Source organism: Juglans regia, chromosome 11 (assembly GCF_001411555.2).
Source record: "Juglans regia cultivar Chandler chromosome 11, Walnut 2.0, whole genome shotgun sequence".
NCBI classification, from domain to species: Eukaryota; Viridiplantae; Streptophyta; class Magnoliopsida; order Fagales; family Juglandaceae; genus Juglans; species Juglans regia.
In genome coordinates, this window is record NC_049911.1 from 20251503 (window position 1) to 20271944 (window position 20442).

At 36.6% G+C, this 20442-nt stretch overlaps 1 protein-coding gene across 1 annotated transcript in view; it reads left to right on the forward strand.

Moving 5' to 3' along the window:
* Nucleotides 1–3328: 3328 nt before the first annotated feature.
* Nucleotides 3329–20442, forward strand: part of LOC109018841 (acetolactate synthase small subunit 1, chloroplastic-like) — a 40536-nt gene continuing 23422 nt past the window's right edge. Inside the window, exons 1-5 of the mRNA XM_019001033.2 lie at nt 3329–3638; nt 13860–14073; nt 14338–14421; nt 15162–15230; nt 19146–19229. Coding sequence (XP_018856578.1) covers nt 3418–3638; nt 13860–14073; nt 14338–14421; nt 15162–15230; nt 19146–19229 — 672 coding nt within the window. The 5' untranslated portion in view covers nt 3329–3417. The remainder of the gene's footprint in view (nt 3639–13859; nt 14074–14337; nt 14422–15161; nt 15231–19145; nt 19230–20442) is intronic.

The window sequence follows — 20442 nt, forward strand, 5'->3', positions numbered from 1 at the left end:
AAAGCCATGCATTACAAGCAGACATTTGGAGGGGGTCAGCCCCACGTGGGCGCCCCTCCATCTAATAATTTTTTTTTTCAAAATCTAATAAAATATATTAACTAAACTATTTCATTACTATTTATAAATCATTTCACTATAATTTTTATAAAAATTTTTGCAACCAAATGGATTTGAGTTTTGTAAAGTCAAAAAAGCTATGTTTAATTAATTAGCCATCAACAACCAAAAAGGACAGAGAACAACAATAAAGGAGAACTTGGAAAGAGCAGGTATAGCATATTCCAAATTGGCTTCCGCGTGGAATCTTCAACTCAATTTTCAAACACTTGCAACAAAAGGTGAACTAAACTTCCCAGGTGATAGTCTTACATGCTCTTACTTGTTACTACTTTCATGCTCTTACTTGCACTTTCATAGTCTTTTAAAAAAAATCTTAAAATCATTAAAAATTACTATCTTAATCATTAAATAAAAAATAAATAAATGGGAGTAGATAACTTTTGTCGGGATGCATCCTTAGTGGTTGCATCATTTACCTTATAGTATAATGGTTATAGGCAACCTCACCCATTAACCTATTTAATTAATGCCACCTCATCTTCAAGCTTATCTCCTCTATTATTATCAAGAGACCCCAACCTATTATTTGAAAAGAAAAATTGGAGTTCTTAGGCATTTACAAAATTATTGAGAACCCCATTTTTTTTCTTATATTAATTAGCTATTTCATATTATAAAAAAGCACAAAAAATTGTTATGCGGACCATGAAATTATATATATATATATATATATATATATATATATATATATCTTGGTTAGGCAAGTTGGTTATGTGGATCTCAAATTAGACTTTGTTAAAGCTTGTGAAAAATCAGTCTGCTCGTTTGATCTGATTTGGTCTACTCTACTTTGGATTTGCTCTTATTATTTCTAGTCATTTTAACCAAAAAAAAGATAAAACAACTTGTACATACTCATTTTGATTCAAGTATGATCATTTCCCAAATCATAATTTCATGGATACTACAAACTCTCACTTTGTTTTCACATATGAGATGAATTGAGATTAAAGTTAAAAGTTAAATAAAATATTGTTAGAATATATATTTTAATATTATTTTTATTTTAAGATTTGAAAAAGTTGAATTGTTTATTTTATTTTATAAGAGAATTTGAAAAAATTGTAATGATTAGATAGGAGAAATAAGATGAGTTGTGAGAAATTGTGAAAACAAACGAGACTATTATTTAGAATTTGTGGGATCATTTAGAAATTTATCTGATATTGTCTTTTGTTTTTTCCTTAGAAAATATATTTGATAAGAAAAAGCTTCTAAACATGCTTTTACTAATTTTATAAACTTAGTGGGATTTAATAAAAATATGTTCAGAAGAATTTCTTAATAAGATGCATTTGCTTTTGAAACTTTATCAAAATTGTTTTGATTTTCATGTACATTAATGAAGTATGGACCAATGATCCAATGGCTAATTTCCTTGCTGTTTAAGTATCAGGTGGTTGCTCCCCTGTTAGCAATGGCCTGAAATTGGCCACTGTGTCAGTGTCTAGACTCTATCCCCCAATAAATATGTGCATTTATTTTTAGTCAATGATGTTAGCAATTTAAAGAATAATAATAGATTTATAATTAGTTAATATGATAGTGCCATCCCAATTAAATCAACACATGTTTTTTTTTCTTCTTCATATTTTCTCATTATTTAAAAACTTATATATATATATATATATATATATATATTTCATTCACTTTTCAAGTGTTTTTAGAAACTTAAACAAATGCACATATGATCTTTTATTAAAATTTTATCTTAAGAAATAGATCAAAGAACTTATATCCTAAAAAACTTGTTAAAATAAAAATAAAATAATATATAAAAACAAGATTAAAAAATAAATTAAAAGGCATATGACATAGATCATAGGCACACCAAATGACTCAATAGTTTTTTTGTTTTCTTGATAGAAGCACAAATTGTTTATTTTAACAACTTTAGCTTTAGAATATACTTTAGAGGATTGAAAAAACATTGTTTATAAAAATGTATGATACACTCCAGATACCTGGGAGGAAAAAAAAAAAAAAAAACTCCCTGTCAAAAGAAAATAAATGCACCTCTATATTTATATTTTGAAGAAATTTCCACCCATAAACTATCATATATTTTCTCAGTTTGCACTTCAAATTACATAAATTTTTTAATACACTGTATATTTACACCATTTTTTAAAGTTTTGATTATATAGATATATTAAGAATTGTTTACACAATAAAATTCTAATTAATTGTAAAACATTATTTCTAGTTAAAATTATGATAAAAAATGATTATGACCCGTCATACTGGAAAGAAAAGTTTATATCAATTCTATATTATTTTGTCTAAAAGGTACGATAATTGTTAGTAAAAATTGATGTTACAATTGAGTTTCGTTAATCTCATGGTGATATTATAATTACTATGAATAGAACTGTCTTAATTATGTTTGATGATTTGATGATTTAAGATTAAAAAAACAAATTTACACCATTTTTCAAGATTAGACTATCTAGATTAATACAAAAATTACAGAATATAATTTTAATTAATTACAAAGTATTGAATGTAAATTTAAGATTTTATAAAGGGACGTGCTATGTCTACCGCTCCCAATTCTTATTGGGAGATAATGGTAAATTTTTGTTTTTATTTTTTTTATATGTATTTTTTAATGTTTTCAAATATTTTGTAAAAATTAAAAAAATATAATATTATTAAAAAATACTTCTTTAATCATTAAATAAAATAATATAAAATATAAAAAATAAAAAATTATAGAAATAAAATAGAACGATAAAAATAAATGATAAAAATAATATTTTCTTTTTAAAAATTTAAAATATAAATAAAAAATTTTGATTTAAAAGATATATTTTGGATGTGACAGATTTATATCAGTGCCAGATTTTTGGATTGGAAAGAGATATAAATTAGTGCCTGATTTTGATAGTAGATTTTAATAACGTAAGTTTAAGCTGGGGTTTTCAGTTTCTTAGATCAAACTTTATTAATGGTTTGAATTTTTAGATGAATTGAGATGATTTATAAATTATATAATAAAAATTAAATTATTTATTATATTTTATATAAGAATTTATAAAAATTATTTTAAGATTTATAAAAATTAAATTATTTATTATATTTTATATAAAAATTAAAAAAAAATTATAATAATAAAATAAAATAAATTAACGTGAGATTTGAATTCAGACTAGGCTTTAAAATCGAAAACAAAAGACACGTGCGAGAAACCAACAAGGGGTTTTGTATTTATGTTTTGTGGCACCGCCATGTAATAATTATCACCCTCTCTCTCTCTCTCTTCATCTTCCATTGGAACTAGAGGAGTTACTAATGGCGGCCGTGTCACCGTGGCAATCACCCGTACGGAACCAGAAGCTGAACTCACTTTTGAAACTGGATTTGGGGCATGGGTTTTACAGAAGCTTGGATTTTGGATATTTGAGGCCAACCCAATCGAGGACTTTTGAATGCAAGAAACTGGTGGTCTCTGCTGCTAGCAACGACAATGCAGCGTCTCTGAGCGAGTCCACAGCTACACTGACTCGGTCTAAGTGAGTTGCTCACTCTATTTTTCTTTCGCTCTCGCTGATTTTCTTTTGCTCTTTTCTGGGTTTTCTAAACCCAATATTTTCTAAACCGAATTAGATGTATACGAAGGATTGCTTTTAACTAATCAAGATAGTGTATACACTTAGTTGACTACGGGCTTCTTTTTTCTGTTGGGGTTGTAATGGTTCTACGTGAGCTTTCTTTGGTTCATTTGTTGGATTTAGTGGTTGCATGCAACTGTTCTATATAGCTCTATTTTATTTATCGAATAATCTTTTTTTTTGTCCTTCAAATTGCAATTTGGTTGTACGAAGCAGTTACTTTTTCTACAGAATGTATTAACAGCAGTGCATAGAACGCAGAGTATAGGAGCAGACCACGAAGAAGAAGGCAACAGAAATCAAAGAAGGAATAATTCTGAATATCTGTACTAGCAGTGTACTGCTATTTATAGATTACAAAAATGGAATGAAATAATAATAACAAACAAATAAGGAATAATCGGTAACAGAATGGCCTCAAGTAATTGCTGCATCTTTATCAGGTGGAACCGTGGGCATTATATGCTTAGTTGTATCCTTTAATCTCGATAGCCCCCCGCAAGATGGAGAGTAGATGTTTAAAACTCCCATCTTGGACAAACATCTAGTGAGCGCCGGAGAGTGCACGGGTTTGGTAAGAAGATCAATCAGAGGAAGGGACGTGTGCAGTAGTTATTTGGCCAGCTGAAATTTTATCGCGAACTAGTTGACAATCTAGTTTGATGTGCTTGGTTCGCTCATGGAACACGGGGTTGGCAGCTATGTGCAATGCATCTAAGTTATCACAATACAAAGTGGCTGGATCATTAATCGTAATGCCGAGATCATTGAGAAAATATCGAAGCCATGTGAGCTCACAAACTACGGCAGCCATGGCTCTATTCTTTGATTCAGCTGAGGATCGCGAGATCGTGTTCTGCTTCTTTGATTTCCAGGCAACGAGAGATTGACCAAGGAACACGCAAAAACCAGTGGTTGACAGAATACACCCACTTACTACCAATAGGTGTCACAGAAGAAGGACAAGACACAATATCCCAAGTGTCATTGACTGCTAGTGCATCCATTTCTACTTGCATGGCATCCCTCCAACACTCATGTTCCATAGCCTGCTTATAAGAGGAGGGAATAGCAATAGAAGAAAGTGTAGTTGACATAGAAGAATGAGATGAAAAATCATACCGATCCGGGGGTTTGGAGACTCTAGAAGTATGCCGACATGGTGGTGGATCATAAGATGTGTCAAGTGATTGATCAGGAGGCACGGGCGGATGCTCAGGAGGGGCAGAAAGAGCGGTCAGATCTTCTGGATGAGATGGTTTAGGCCTGGTGTAAACACAACCAGGTTTAAACCGAGCGGAAACTGGTGTAGAAGTTGTATCTTCATCTGAAAAATTTGGCAAAACACAGAAACTAGGAGGAATAGGGTCTAGATGAGTATGAAAAAATTGTTGTTTGTCAAAGAACACCACATTGCAAGAAACTCGAATGCGTTTAGCCTGAGGATCATAACAAACAAAACCCTTCTGAAAAGAATTATACCCTAAAAAGGCACATTTGACTGATTGAGCAGAAAGTTTGTGTCTTTCGTGAGATGGAAGATGCACAAAACAAACACAACCAAATGAGTGCAATTGAGAATAGTTTGGGGAGTGCCCAAATAGCAAAAAATAAGGAGAAACATTGTCTAATACTGGAGTAGGTAATCTATTAATTAAATACACAGTAGTAGACAAAGTTTCACACCAAAAACGAGAGGGCACACCCGAATCAATTAGGAGAGCCCGGACCATATCAAGAAGATGACGATTCTTTCTTTCAGCTACTCCATTTTGTTGTGGAGTATATGGACAAGAACGTTGAGAAATAATTCCTTGATCTTGAAGAAACATTTGAAACTCAGTAGATATATATTCTCCTCCTGAATCGGAGCGAAGAACCTTAATAGAGGTAGAGAATTGATTATTGAGATAAGCCAAGAAACGCTTGAATACTGGAAATACTTCATTTTTAGTGCGAAGAAAGTAAATCCATGTAAAACGAGTATAATCATCAATAAACGTCACAAAATATTTATAACGATCATGAGATTCTATCGGGGCAAGATCCCACACATCACTATGAATAACATCAAAGGCACGAGTGACATGAGATCCTTTTGAAGGAAAAGGCAAAACTTTACTTTTAGCTAACTTGCATGTATCACAATCAAAATTTAATTGAGGAAGAGAATAGAGATCTTTATTGCCTATTAAACTAGAAGATGACAACTTATGAAGTATGTGAGAATTGGCTGGCCCAACAGCCTATGCCAATCCTTCACACTCAAAGTACCAACATTACAAGAAAACGAAGATAAAGACTTTGATTCAACAGATTTGGAATCTAAACATAAAGGAAACAGCTGACCCTCTTTAGGACCCCTCGCGATCATCTTCCTGGTCACCTGATCCTGTACAAGACAACCAGAAGAAGTGAATGACACTCTACAATTGCTGTCAACTAATTGTCCAATAGAAATCAGATTGGTATTTAATGAAGGAGACACCAAAACAATATTTAAGGAAGGAGAAATGTCACCTACGACAGTGATAGGTAGGGAACTACCATCTGCCATGTGAATTTTAAGTGGACTAGCATACTGTGAGACATTAACAAGAGAGTTAGAGGTACTTGTCATATGATTGGTGGCACCGGAATCAAAATACCAAGGTTTAGAGGTAGATTTGGTTTTACCTGAAATACCAAAAGCTGAAAGAGCTTAGATTATCATTTGTTGGACCATTTCTGGTGTAATAGGAGTGGCATTTTGAGAAGTGGAAGTTGGAACATGAGAGGAAGTGGCCAAGGTGGAACTGGCAGCACTAGTAGCCTCAGCAGCAGTTGAATAGGCAGTTGCTTGGCGACGTGGAGGACGTATTGGGCAATCCTTGATAATATGTCCTTGCTTCTTGCAATAGTTGCAAATTTTCTTAGAACAATTTGCAGCAAGATGCCCATAACCTTTGCAACTATAGCATTGAGTAGTACTCAAATCCTTCCCTTTGGTTTTTCCTTGAGCTGCCTATGCCACAGGAGCTGAAGTAGCTTGTTCCATGGCTATTTGAGTCATCAATATTTGCTCCTCTCGAAATATCTCTCCCAAACACATATCAAGTGAAGGCACAGGATCTCGGTTCATCAGATTAGCACGAATAAATTCAAATTCCAGCCTTAGTTTCATAAGAAACTGTGCCCGCATACTTGCTTCATGAAGAGCTTGAATATCGGCCTAACTTGTTGCTGGAATTGAAGTGTCTACAATATCTGTATACTTAGCCCACAAGTTGCAAAAACCAGAATAAAACTCCTCCACAGAGAGAGCTCCTTGAGAGAAATTCGACATCTCTAGTTTGAGTTGAAATCTCCTCGCTGCATTATTCTGAGTATACAGCCACTTGAGATGATTTCACATATCACGAGCATTCTTGAATGAGTGTAAATTCAAGATAATATTATGGGGATCAACATATCCAAGAATCCAAGACATGACTCGGGCATCCTTGCTTTCCCAAGATAATTCTTGGGAAAGTTGAAACTGAAAAGACCACGCAGCATAATTCTTGCCATTGAATCGAACCAGAAGAGAATCTCTAATTTCAGAAGACATGATAGACAAGAAACCCTAGATGCAACAAACCTCACCAAGAAGCACCAAACTGCTGCAGATAACACCGATAGTCTGAGAAGTTATCACCCACACGCAATACAACGTATCGCAGCCCAAAAAACACTCACAGAATATGCCGACAACCTCAGAAATCCACAATACACTCTCTGAAACAGAGTGCCGATAATCACCGCTACAGGGGCCAAAAATCGATGCAGACAGCGCCGATAATGCACAAGAAACACTAAGAGGTTGCCGAAAGTCACAAGGAACCCCAACCTTCAACTCAGACAATGCCGATAGTCACACAAGAGGCCAAGAACAAACAATGAAGGCACTGAGAAGCACACGGAAGACCAAACATGAACTCAGCCAGCGCCGAGAATGAAGAACCCACAAAGAACCTAAGAAAGGAAAAAAAAATCGTAGAAACAGAGAAAAAAAAATTGTTTTTTTTTTGATAAGTAAGGAATTTATTGATTGAAAGAACCTAGTCAACGCCCATGTACACAGGAAGTATACAAAATGGACTCCTAATCACATTCTAGAAAGCTGAAAAGAAAATAAGAACTCGTGAACATTCCTACCATTTAGTACAATAGCAGCCAACCATTGAACTAAAGAAAACACAAAAAAATTCCATAATTCCCCCACATTTCTCTCCTTGTTGTTGAAGCATCTTTCATTCCGTTCCATCCATATACACCACAATAAACACAAAGGAACCATCTTCCATGTCTCTTCTAGTTGAGGACAATGATGTTGCCTCTTCCAACATGCTAAAAGTTCTGTCACGGTCTTAGGCATGACCCAGGACAGGCCGGCTCGACTGAAAATACCCGCCCATAACTCCCTTGCCACCTCACAAAGCAAGAAAAGGTGCTCAATTGATTCGCCATTACTCTTACACATGTAACACCATTCCATCAAGATCATACCACGTTTCCTCAAATTGTCAGCCGTCAAAATCTTTCCCAAAGCAACAGTCCAAATAAAAAAGGAGACTTTTGGTGGTACGGGAGCTCTCCAAATACCTTTCCAGGGAAACCGAATAGGCTGATGAGCTGCCAACACTTTATAGAAGGACTTAACAGAAAAAATTTTGCGCCTTGAATGTTTCCACAGCATTCTATCCCACCCATTTCCTCCTAACTTCTTGGAATATAAAAGGCTGTAAAAACCTTCTATTTCATCCACTTCCCAGTCTTGCGCATTTCTGGATAAGATCAAATTCCACAGAACACTCCCATTGTCAGTGCACAATACATCAGAGACAGCGGCCTGCTGGTTTTCAGCCAATCTGAAAACAGTTGGAAAAACAGTAAATAGAGCACTCTCACCACACCATACATCAAACCAAAAACTAATTCTAGTCCCCACTCCCACCTCAAAACTAGTGTGCTTTACGAACTCCTCCCACCCCTTTCTGATAAATTTCCAAAGGCTTACACCAAAGGAACCCCTACCCTCCGTGGAACGCCAACGCCCCCAATCACAACCAAAAAATTGTTAACCTGCTCTTAGTACCATAACAAATTTCTTTTTGACTGAATAATTCCTTCTCTCCCTTCTCATTCATTAAATAGTCAAAATAGATTACACCCAATTAGCCATTTGAAATCTGACTTCCTATCCTATTGGGATTCAAATCTTGGATAAGATCTATTTCCCATACTTATCTACGTAATCTAAATATTCAACTTACAAATCATATAAATCTTATACAGTTGTACAAATATATCTATACTAGAAATACATAGATAACATAGGAATTAATTCAAATAAATATAATCCCCTAATAGTCGAGTATCAGGACAATATGCCCAATTAGCATCTGAGTAAGCTGTGAGTTTTAATGGTGAATTGGTGGGAAAAAAGAGTCCTTGGCCTGGTGCATTTTTGAGATACCGAATGACTTTAATGAGAGCATCATAGTGAGGTATCCGTGGGGCTTCCATGAACTGACTTAGAAGATTCACGCTGTAATTGATGTCTGGTCGTGTATTAGTCAAATAAAGTAACTTACCAACCAGTTTCCTATACAGAGTGGGATCAGGAAATATGGCTCATTTCTCTTTTTGAAGCTTGATATTTGGTTCCATTGGTATGGGTGAGGGCTTCGAAGCGAGCATACCATTTTCGGATAAGATATCCAAAATGTATTTGTGCTGACAAATTTCAATTCCAGCCCGTGATCGAGCTATCTCCATGCCGAGAAAATATTTGAGTGAACCCAGATTTTTGATCTTGAATTTGGTGGATAAGAAGTGCTTGACTTCATCGGCTGATTTATGGTCTGAACTCATCAAAAAAATGTCGTCAACGTAGACCAATAAAGCTGTAAAAGACGAGGCTGTGTGTTTGATGAATAGACTGTAGTCAGACTTGGATTGCACGAAGCCAAATTCAGCAAGGGTGGATGAAAGCTTTGTGTTCCATTGATGAGATGCCTGTCGTAGACCATAAATGCTCGTGTAGTTTACATACTTTGTTTGCATGTGGCAAAGCAAGGCCAGGTGGAGGCCGCATATACAGTTCTTCGTTGAGCTCTCCATACAAGAACGCGTTATTCACGTCCAATTGCTGTAAGTCCCATCCCTTTATGGCAGCCACAACAAGAAGAGTGTGGATGGAGACCATCTTAGCAACTGGTGAAAATGTATTATGAAAATCAATTCCTTCACGTTGAGTGAAGCCCTTCGCAACTAATCTCACTTTTGCATGTTCGATGGAGCCATTAGCTTTGAATTTGTACCGGTACACCCATTTGCAATCAATTGGCTTCTTGCCTGGGGGTAAATCGACGATGGACCATGTCTCATTGAGCTCTAGAGCAGTGAGCTCTTGATCCATTGCCTTACACCAGATGGGATCTTTGAGAGCTTGAATGTGTGATGTTGGTTCGGTGTGAACATAGATGGAAGCTATAAATGCTTTGAATGATGGTGATAAATAATCGTAAGACAACACAGAAGAGAGGGGGAATAAAATGTTGAACCTGTTCTTTTGCTTGATTCAGTAGCTTTCAACCAAGAATAGGATAGAGATGGAGACAATGCATTACAATGGAATTCTTTGAGGTAAGTAGGGGCAGTTCGAGTTTGGGTGGATCGCCGTAAGGGCAATTCAGTTGGTGCAAAGCTTTGATTGTCAGCTGGGGGTGTAGAATCAAGGTGTAGAAGGTGTTTGATGAGAGGTATTAGTAATTGGTGTGGATGAGTGAATTGGAGAGGTGGTATGAATGTCTTGGTTGAGGATGGGGTGTGTAGAACTGAGTTGCACAGGAGGTGTTTGATGGTTGTTGATGGGGGGTGTAGAACTGAGTTGCACAGGAGGTGTTTGATAATTGGTGTCAATAAGTGTCTTAGGTGAGTGAAGGGGAGGCGAGACTTGTAATCCTTGGAGTTCGATGTTGGTTTGTTTCAGAGGGAAAATATCTTCATGAAATATGACGTCGCGGGAAAGAAATACTAGTTTATGGCGGTGTCGAGTTTGTATCCCTTAACCCCATAGGGATAGCCGATAAACAAGCATTTTCTGGCCAGAGCATCAAACTTGGAACGTCCATGGGTTAATGTGGACGCAAAACAGAGGCATCTAAACGTTTTGAGGTGAGAATATGATGGTTTCTTGTTATAGAGCATTTCAAAGGGAGACTTGCCTTGAAGGTTTGGAGAGGGGTGCGGTTGATTAAGTAGACGGCAGTGTTGATGAATTCGGTCCAGTATCTCATAGGTAGGCTTGACTGAAATTTCAAGGCTCTTGCAACGTTCAATATGTGTTGATGCTTACGCTCAACAAGGGCGTTTTGTTGGGGAGTGGCAACACAAGTGAGTTGATGCAATGTCCCTTTGGAAGCATAGAATGAGGGCATATTAAACTCGGCACCATTATCAGATCTTACAGTTTTGATCTGTGTGTTGAATTGGGTAGTCACAAGAGAAAATAAATTTTGAATGGATGAGCGAACTTCAGATTTATTTTGGAGTAAATATATCCATGTGCATCTAGTAAATTGGTCCACTATTGTAAGGAAATATTTGACATTATTGTAAGCTTGGATCGGATTGAGACCCCAAATATCAACAGAAATTAAGTCAAATGGGTTTGAAGCCGTGTTGTTTGATTGAGAAAATGGTAGTTTGTGCTGTTTTGTGAGTGGACAAATTTCACAAGGAATGTTGGACGGAACTGTGGATTTTGAATTTGACTTTTGAATATCATTCAATACATGCTGTGTCATGGAACTATGTCCAAGTCTGTAATGCCATAGTGTGAACTCATCAAATTTTGAAACATGTGTAGTGTAAACATAGCTGGAACAGAAAGTAGAAAAAAAAGATTGTAAAACCGTGGGATTTGGTTTGGTATTTTGAAGATGATAGAGTCCATTATGCACTGTCCCCATGCCAATCGTCTTCCATGATGAAAGGTCCTGAATGTAGCAAGAGTTAGAAGAAAAAATGAGACAACAATTGGAATGAATGGATAAAGATTTGGCAGAGAGTAAATTAAAGGAGAAGGTAGGTACATAAAGCACATGTTTGAGAATGAGTTGATCAGAAAGGTGAATGTCACCAACGTGTGTGGCGGGTGTTGTGGTGCCGTTTGGTAACTTGATTGTGTGTGAGATGAGGGTGATATTATGAGTGAAAAGACGGGGGCTATAGATCATGTGATCTATAGTTCCGGTGTCTATTATCCACGTGTGAGTGTGTGTGATGTGTTTGTGGAATTGTAACAAAGAGTACCAGAAACAGGAGAAATTCCAGAAGTGGATGAATCTGAACAAGTATGATTTGCAGCAGATGTAGTAACTGGGAGTTGAGAAGATTGGAGTAAGGCAAGGAGGCGAGTGTACTGCTCTTGAGTAATAGGTGAGCCATTGCCGATTTGTTCCTGTTTAAGTGAAGATTGATTAGCATGTGATTTAAACTTGGAATTATTTTTGTGACCTGGAGGAAATCCATTTAGCTTGTAGCACTTGTCTCTAGTATGTCCTGGTATGCGACAGTGAGAACCATAGGGAGATTAGGATTTGCTTTGAAGCATCGTTCCAATGAGTGTCTCTGGATGTTGCAATGAGTACAAAACAGTCGATCTTTACGCGAGGAGGAATGGTTGTGTTGATCAGGTCCTCGTGCTGCCATTGCAATTGGTGAAGGAGGGGAATTAAGTTGTCGGCGCCTTTCCTCTTGTTGTATAAGAGATAAAACTTGATTTAATGCTGGGAGAGGATCATGGAGTAATATTTGTGTGCAAATGGCATCAAATGATTCATGCAGTCCATTGAGGAACTGCATAACTTTGCTTCGGTGAGTGTAATCCATCAGAGTCTTCACTGCTCCACACGTACAAGAAGGCATAGGTTCATAGATTTCTAACTCATTCTAGAAACCTTTGAGTTTATTATAGTATTGACTAATCGATTCATCATCTTGAGTAAGTGTTGAGATCGATTTAGTGAGCTGAAAAATTCGTGGAGCGTTTTGAATTGAAAATCGCTCGTGGAGATCATTTCAACAGCTGCGGCAGTGTTTGCATGAGCAATGCTTGCTCGATGTTCAAAGCCAACGGAGTGTTGAATCCAAGCTATCACCATATCATTGCAACGTTCCCAAGCAGTATAGAGAGGATCGGAATCATTGGATGGTTTGAGAATCTTGCCATCAATGAATCCTAATTAGTTTTTGATATTCAAGACTCGGCGCATGGTCCTTGCCCAGGTTACATAGTTTTCAGTGGTTAGAAGATCAGGAACCAGTGGAGAAGAAGCTCCTTCACCGGGTTGGATATAGTAGGGACTAGCTGGGTGGTGTGGGTTGTTCTCACTTCTCAGGATTGGAGAACATATTTTTATCGTTGGGGGGAGGTGTTTCTTTCATGGCTCATGATACCATATTAACAGCAGTGCATAGAACGCAGAGTATAGGAGCAGACCACGAAGAAGAAGGCAACAGAAATCAAAGAAGGAATAATTCTGAATATCCTGTACTAGCAGTGTACTGCTATTTATAGATTACAAAAATGGAATGAAATAATAATAACAAACAAATAAGGAATAATCGACAGCGTATAACAGAATGCATAACAAAATGGCCTCAAGTAATTGCTGCATCTTTATCAGGTGGAACCGTGGGCATTATATGCACAGTTGTATCCTTTAATCTCAATAGAATGATTTGTGGTTAATTTGCGGTAAGTTGAAGCGATAAATACTGGAGCTTGATGGCCTGGTGACAAGGGTCTCATTATCTTTGTTCAGCAATAAAATGTAAGAATGGTGATACGGTTGAGAAATAAAATCTGTTGGTAATTTTTTTTTCTAGATATCTATTTCTGGTTTCTACTTGATATGATTACGTTCTGAAAAATGCTCTGTATCAGATAGCTTTACTTGATTAGATTTTCCTTGGAAGATTGAGTTTTTTCTTTGTCAAAAGGCTACTTTTGAGCCTGTTTTCTTTCCCTGTACAATATCCATACCTGCTATATTTTTTATGGTTATAATGTGGTATCTTAATTGATTTCAGGGTGAAACGCCATACAATTTCAGTGTTTGTTGGGGATGAGAGTGGAATAATAAATCGAATTGCGGGGGTATTTGCTAGAAGGGGTTACAACATAGAGTCCCTTGCAGTTGGTTTGAACAAGGACAAGGCTCTCTTTACCATAGTCGTCTCGGGTACCGAGAAGGTCTTGAGACAAGTCGTCGAACAGCTGAACAAGCTTGTGAATGTCCTTAAGGTTATGTCCCACGTAGATAATCTTAAAATTTTCTATGGAAATTCTGATTTCTAGTTGCTGATGATTTGTTGGGACGGGGCTACGGGACTTTTATTTTCAAATGAATCTTTCAAGACTCTGCTTTCTTGACAGTGCCCTATCTCTTCTAATAATTTGATTCTAGGTTTTTTTCTTTAATAAATATCTGTATATAATTTTTAGAAGTGAGCGTTCCCTTATTTGGTTCTGCACTTTACTTCTCGAGTGACTTATCTTATGTATCAGGTTGAAGATATCTCAAGAGAGTCACAAGTAGAACGTGAACTGATGCTTATAAAACTTAATGCAGAACCCAACAGTCGTGCTGAGGTAATGATTTAGATCATTCAACCACTAGTCTGATCCTTCTCTTGGATGGGCTACTTTGACTAGAAAGCAAAGCTCCTCCCATCAGTTGGTTCTCTTTTTCCTGAGTATATTTCTATGTTTGTCTGTCTGAAGGCAACTTATTTCGACAGATATTGCATCGATGGAGTAGGAATAACGTTTCAAGTTCTTTTTTTAGTTTTACAGGGTGCAATATTCCTAGCAAAGATTTCCGATTTTTAGATGCCTATGGTTTGATTTTCTCCTTTTGTTGTCCAAGACTTCCTTTTCTAAAAATATTTTGGGGGTATGCATAAGAAAACTGAGCTGATCTTCCCTTTAAAATTAAATTTAATTGATTTGCTTTACTAAAAATATAAGCATACGTTTATATTGAATTTTGAGAAATTTAGAACAGTTTGTATTTCCATAAAAGAGTGTGCTAATCTGTCAGTTATATAGTCTGGTCCTAAGGTGGGTCTACTAAAAATGAGTTCATGCCCTACATGTATGCCATGCGTCTTTGTACTATTTAGTGTTGTCATGAATTTCATTTGGTTCAAGCAGGAATTAACCAGTTAGGTCTACTATATGCTTCTTTGTGTATGGAGTTTAATTTTTTGTTTTAAGATAATTGGAGTGGCTCTCTTATTTCAAGATAAGGGAGCAATGGCTTTTTGTTGGCTTTCGTTTTATTTAGTGCCTTGAAGTACCCGATCTCTTCTTTGTGCTGTAATCTCCAGATCATGTGGTTGGTAGACGTCTTCAGGGCAAAAATTGTTGATACCTCCGAAGATTCACTGACTATTGAGGTGAATTCTGTCATATCCTTGGCCTTTTCTTGTGTTTTAGTCATTATAATTATCTATGAATTTAGTTTTAGAGATGAATACTAACACGGATTATAGAATAAATTCACTAAGGCATGATTACGAAGAGAGTAAATTCACCTCACCAGATCTCTGTATCATTGGATGGCTGCAAACACATGTTTTTCGGCTTCAGTTTTCGTGATTTTCTTGATCTTTTTGGCTTGGTGTTTTAAGTTTATACTCCCTGTATACTTGGGTAGCGCCTTTATGCTCTCTAATAATCTATTTATTATTACTCTGCTGCTGCTGTTGTTATCATTATTAGTAGTAGTGTTATAATTACTTTGACATGGGAAAGCTCTAATTTGAAGAAACACTCATGGTCAAAACTATGGTAAACTTCACACCATCAATGATAAAGAACATAGCCCAAACTTGCAAGAAGCCAAGGTCACCTTCCGCTATTTATGAGCCTTGTATAGTTCTTTGTTAAAAATTTCTGAATTTTTTCCTATCTTTTCTCCTAGCAGCCAAGGAAACAAGAGACCTATAGAGACTCCGTTCTTATTCCCCCCTCTATGAAAAAAACACTTACACAAGTCCCCAAAGAGATGGTACTTTTTGGAATATACATTTTTCCATTTAAGTAGGTTTCATTTCAGTGAAGGCATCCATCCACATGCCTCTCCTGGTGCAGCTCCGATTTAGGTTAAAAATCATGATATCCAAAAAGCTTAGCTACCAACAGAATGTGTAACAACCCCTTCCTGTGGGTATAGGAATGCTACTGAAATGTTGAACTGGTGCTAGGTAAGAGATCCACATAATGAAGTTTCCCTCATTTTAATGAAAACACTCTTAAAAAAATGTAATAAAAATAATCTCATGGCAAGAAAACTTAAAACTAATCCTATTGTGTAAGGACGCTTAGACCCCATTTGGATACAAAAACCGTTTCATCTCACCTCATATCATTTTTATAACTTTTTCAAATTCCCACACAAAATATAATAAACAATTCAATTTTTTCAAATCCCAAATAATAATAATATTCTAACAATATTTTATTTAACTTTTAACTTTCATCTAAAACTATCTCATCTCATCTCACTATCCAAGCGTGGCCTTAATTTTGGACATCGGAATCTGATGTTTAAGCCTAACCCGACTGTGCTCATCTTTCTCATTCTCTTCATCTGGAGGGTTAGAAGAAATAAAAACAAACAATATGAGTTGGTACATCATACAATAAACATAATTTCTAACTTGGTTTTTCTTGAAAAATATCCATACCAGTCATGTCATATAAAAGCATCTATGTACGCAACAATTTGACATCTAACTTGTTTGGCATGTGACTTAACATATTGAGCATGGTAAGCTCTCTATTAAATTGTGTCACTTTTCTTATGGCCAACACACATTACCCTCTGTGTGTAGGGTTGTGGCTTGGTTCCACAGATTGTGGCTACAAGGGGAACCACTTAACTTATTCATAACTTTCTTTGGTGGACCACACTTTCATGTAAACGTCTTTAAGCAAGCTAACATGACATTTGTATGCATATGTATATGGCATTTTTTTTATTGGTGAATATGTACATGACATAACAAATATTTTTTTTGATCAGTAAATAGGAAATTTTACTAGAAAGAGGTGAAGCCAAGTACACATGATATATACAAGAACCACACGTATGCATGACTATCTAAAGATACAAGAAAATCATGTACGTTCATGCCGTTAAAGTTTATTACAATCGACCAGTGGAATAGCGTATGAAGAAAAAAAGTTCTAATCTCGTCTATTGTCCGTTCATGCTCAAAACTCCGACCATTCCTCTCCATCCATATGCACTACCATAGGCAGATCGGTATTGTCTTCCACATAGTTGCGATTTGAGAGTTACCTCAAATGCCATGCCAGTTGGCCAAAAAGTCAACAACCCTTCTTGGCATCCCAAAGGAGTCCCAGTCTAGCAAGATATTATTCCATGAGCTCATGGCTACATCACAATGCAATAATAGGTGATCCATAGACTCCCTACTTTTCCTACACATATAATACCAATCCAATATAATGAAATGGTATTATAATGAAATGGTGTTTCCTTAGATTATCTAAGGTAAGAATCTTTCCTAGTGAAGCTGTTGATACAAAAAAGGAAGCTTTTAGGGGGGTGTTAGTCTTCTATATGTTCTTCTATGGGAATGTTCTTGTAGAGTGTGTCATGAGGGACTTATTTTTTTTTGATTGACACCGGGTGTCCGAAAACAGCGTCCTGACTAATCCTAGGGGTGCACAGGCCCTCGGTAAGGAGTTTCCTGCAAGTTCACCTCGGGTAATTCAAGGGGAAAATCCTCCAGTCCAATGGCCCTTAAAGATTGTTTGCTCCAAAGGGGATTTGAACCTTAGACTTGAGGGGAGTATACCCTCAAGCCCAAGGCCTTTACCACTTGAGCCAACCCCTAGGTGTTGTTGAGGGACACATAGTACGACTGTATAGTAAAATTCCCCTTCTTGGATTGTGACCACATAATCTTATTTGCTCGTCTAGTCACTATTACGTTGCATATCTCATAACATCATGGCATTAATCGCATAAATTTTTTTTTTTGATGTCGGGGAACCTCTCCAAGGTTGGGCCCTTCGGACCCACCCTTACAGAGTAAACCTCGATCTTGCGCATCGCATCCTCGAAAGTTTCCTTGTTGAACCTTAGACTTTGAAGGGAGTGATACATATGCGCGATATGAATTAATCGCATACATATGCACGATATAAATTCAAATATGACATAATAAGCATACTATGCGTAACTTTAACTTTCATCGTCGCTTGGGTACATAGAATGGGATTTCCTATGAAGGGTTTTATGTGTTGTAATAATTTAAAACAACATTGTTTGCTTTATATGTAAGGTCATGCTATGCACTTCTAGCTTGAGCACAAAACTTCATAACCACCTATAATTAGACGTGGTACCTTGTCAACTTCTATTGAATCCCTTGCTAAATTGTAATGCTCCAATGGAGGCCTAAGCCACATCTAGGCCATAATCTTAAACAACAAGAACTTCTCCCACCTGAGTAATGTGGGATCCTATACCCCACTTACATCATCACTCAATATTGGGTACCACATTCTCCCACTTTAAATTTCTGACGTCCTCGTTGGGCCATTCCATCAAAGGTGGCACAGTTCAAGCCTCACACTTCTGGTGGGGGTAGGTTTTGGTACTATTTGTAACGCTTCAAGAGAGGTCCAAGCCACATGTGGGCCATACTCCGAAAAGGACTAATCAATGGTACAATTGGAGCCCCATCGGAATCATTATAAAGAGCAATAACTTCTCCTCCCAAGCAATGTGGGATCCCCATGTACCACCTACACTCATCACCCTCTATCAGATATCATATAACTACTCATGCATGTAAGGTGTTCTAGGGCAGTTTTTCAGTAAAATAGTTTACAATAATTGTCTTTTTGAAGCTATGTCTTGCTGGAATTTCCATCATTGGTGGCACAACTGCACCACAATACAACCAATGAACAACGACATTAATTCTGTCTGCCCACCTATTGATTCTGACGACCACCAAAACTACGATTATGTTTAGGGAGAACAAATAGAGCAATAAAAGGTAGAGAAACAAGATTGCTCTATACCATGTAAAAGTTAGAGTTTAGAGAAAGAAGAAAAAGTAGAAAAGAGGGAAAATGATGGGTAATTCAAAATCTTGCACTACTCTCTTACTATTGCATTATGTATATTTAGCTTGAAGTTGACAGTTATACACCCTCATGGAGTATACTTAATACAATCATACCCAGAAACATGGTTAAACTTTACATTTGGTAGGGACCAGATTTTCTGGTTTATCTTAAAGTTAATTTCCATGTGGATATTCCAGGTCACTGGAGACCCTGGGAAGATGGTTGCTGTTCAAAGAAACTTAAGCAAATTTGGAATCAAAGAACTTGCAAGAACTGGGAAGGTAATATTTTTGTATTTATATGGTCCTTGTTTTGCATGCATGTATTTATGTTTATGTATTCTTACATTATTCAATCCCTTATTGGCAATATTGAATTTAATTTGTAACTGCAGAGAAATTTCCATCAGTTATTTCTTTTCAATTTAAATCAGAATGCTACATAAAGTCATCTTCCATGGGATGGTGACCATGAGATCTGACATTGGAACAAACGTTAATACATTGAGCAGTCAGTTTTTATACGTACAGTTGGGCAATATTCTTTCTGAGTTGAGCCCCGAGTGTTGGCTGTTTGAACTCGGTTTGACAAAGTTATATGTAGGCTCAACCTTCATATATGTTCGAGCTAGACTCAAGTAAATTTAGCCAAGTTTGAACTTGGTTCAAGCTTGACTCCAATAACACACATAAGTTGACCTTGAGCTCAAGTGAAATTTCAATTTAAAAAGACAACAAAAAAAGAAAAGAAAAGAAAAAAAAGAAGAAGAGCTTAGATCAACCATAACTCCAGCTTGAGTCAGATTTCAGTACAGATGAACAAAGAAAAGCACACATTACCATAGATTAATCATTTACCCCCAAAATACAAATGGTGGAAGAAAATGAGAAAAAGGACCAAAATAATGAAGGCAGGGATCTTTGGGATCTATAATGGAATCACAAATGGCGGACGAAGAGGAGGAGAAATTTCTAGATTGTGTGGTCCTCGGAAAGGGGAGAAGGTGGCAGATGATGGGGCTTAAAATTTGGGGGGATGGTCTGGCAGTTGATAAGTAGCACAAAGGCCTTCCCTAGGGCTCCGATCTTTTTTTTTTTTTTTTCAAGTAAACGATATTATTAATAAGGATATGCATAGCCAAAGTACACAAGATGATATACAAGAGATAAGACCTATATAGGTCTTAGTAGTGGAATCATTTCCTTCCAGGCTTGTTCTTGGTTGGTTTGTTAGAGAGAGAGAGTGAGTGAGAAGATTTGGTGAAAAGCTGAAATTTGCATGGTTGGGGGTAGGGGAGAAAGAGGGGATTTGTGTGAGGAATTAAATTTGATAAACTGAAACTGGTTGTTTACACATGATTGTTGAAAAAGTTGATTGACCTGCTGGCATACACTTCTTTTTCCTCTCTCTGTTCTTTTTTGGGGTGTGTGTGTGTGCGTGTGGTGATTATCAATCCTGTAGGTTAAGGCGACAAGAGAAAGACCAACATTTGTG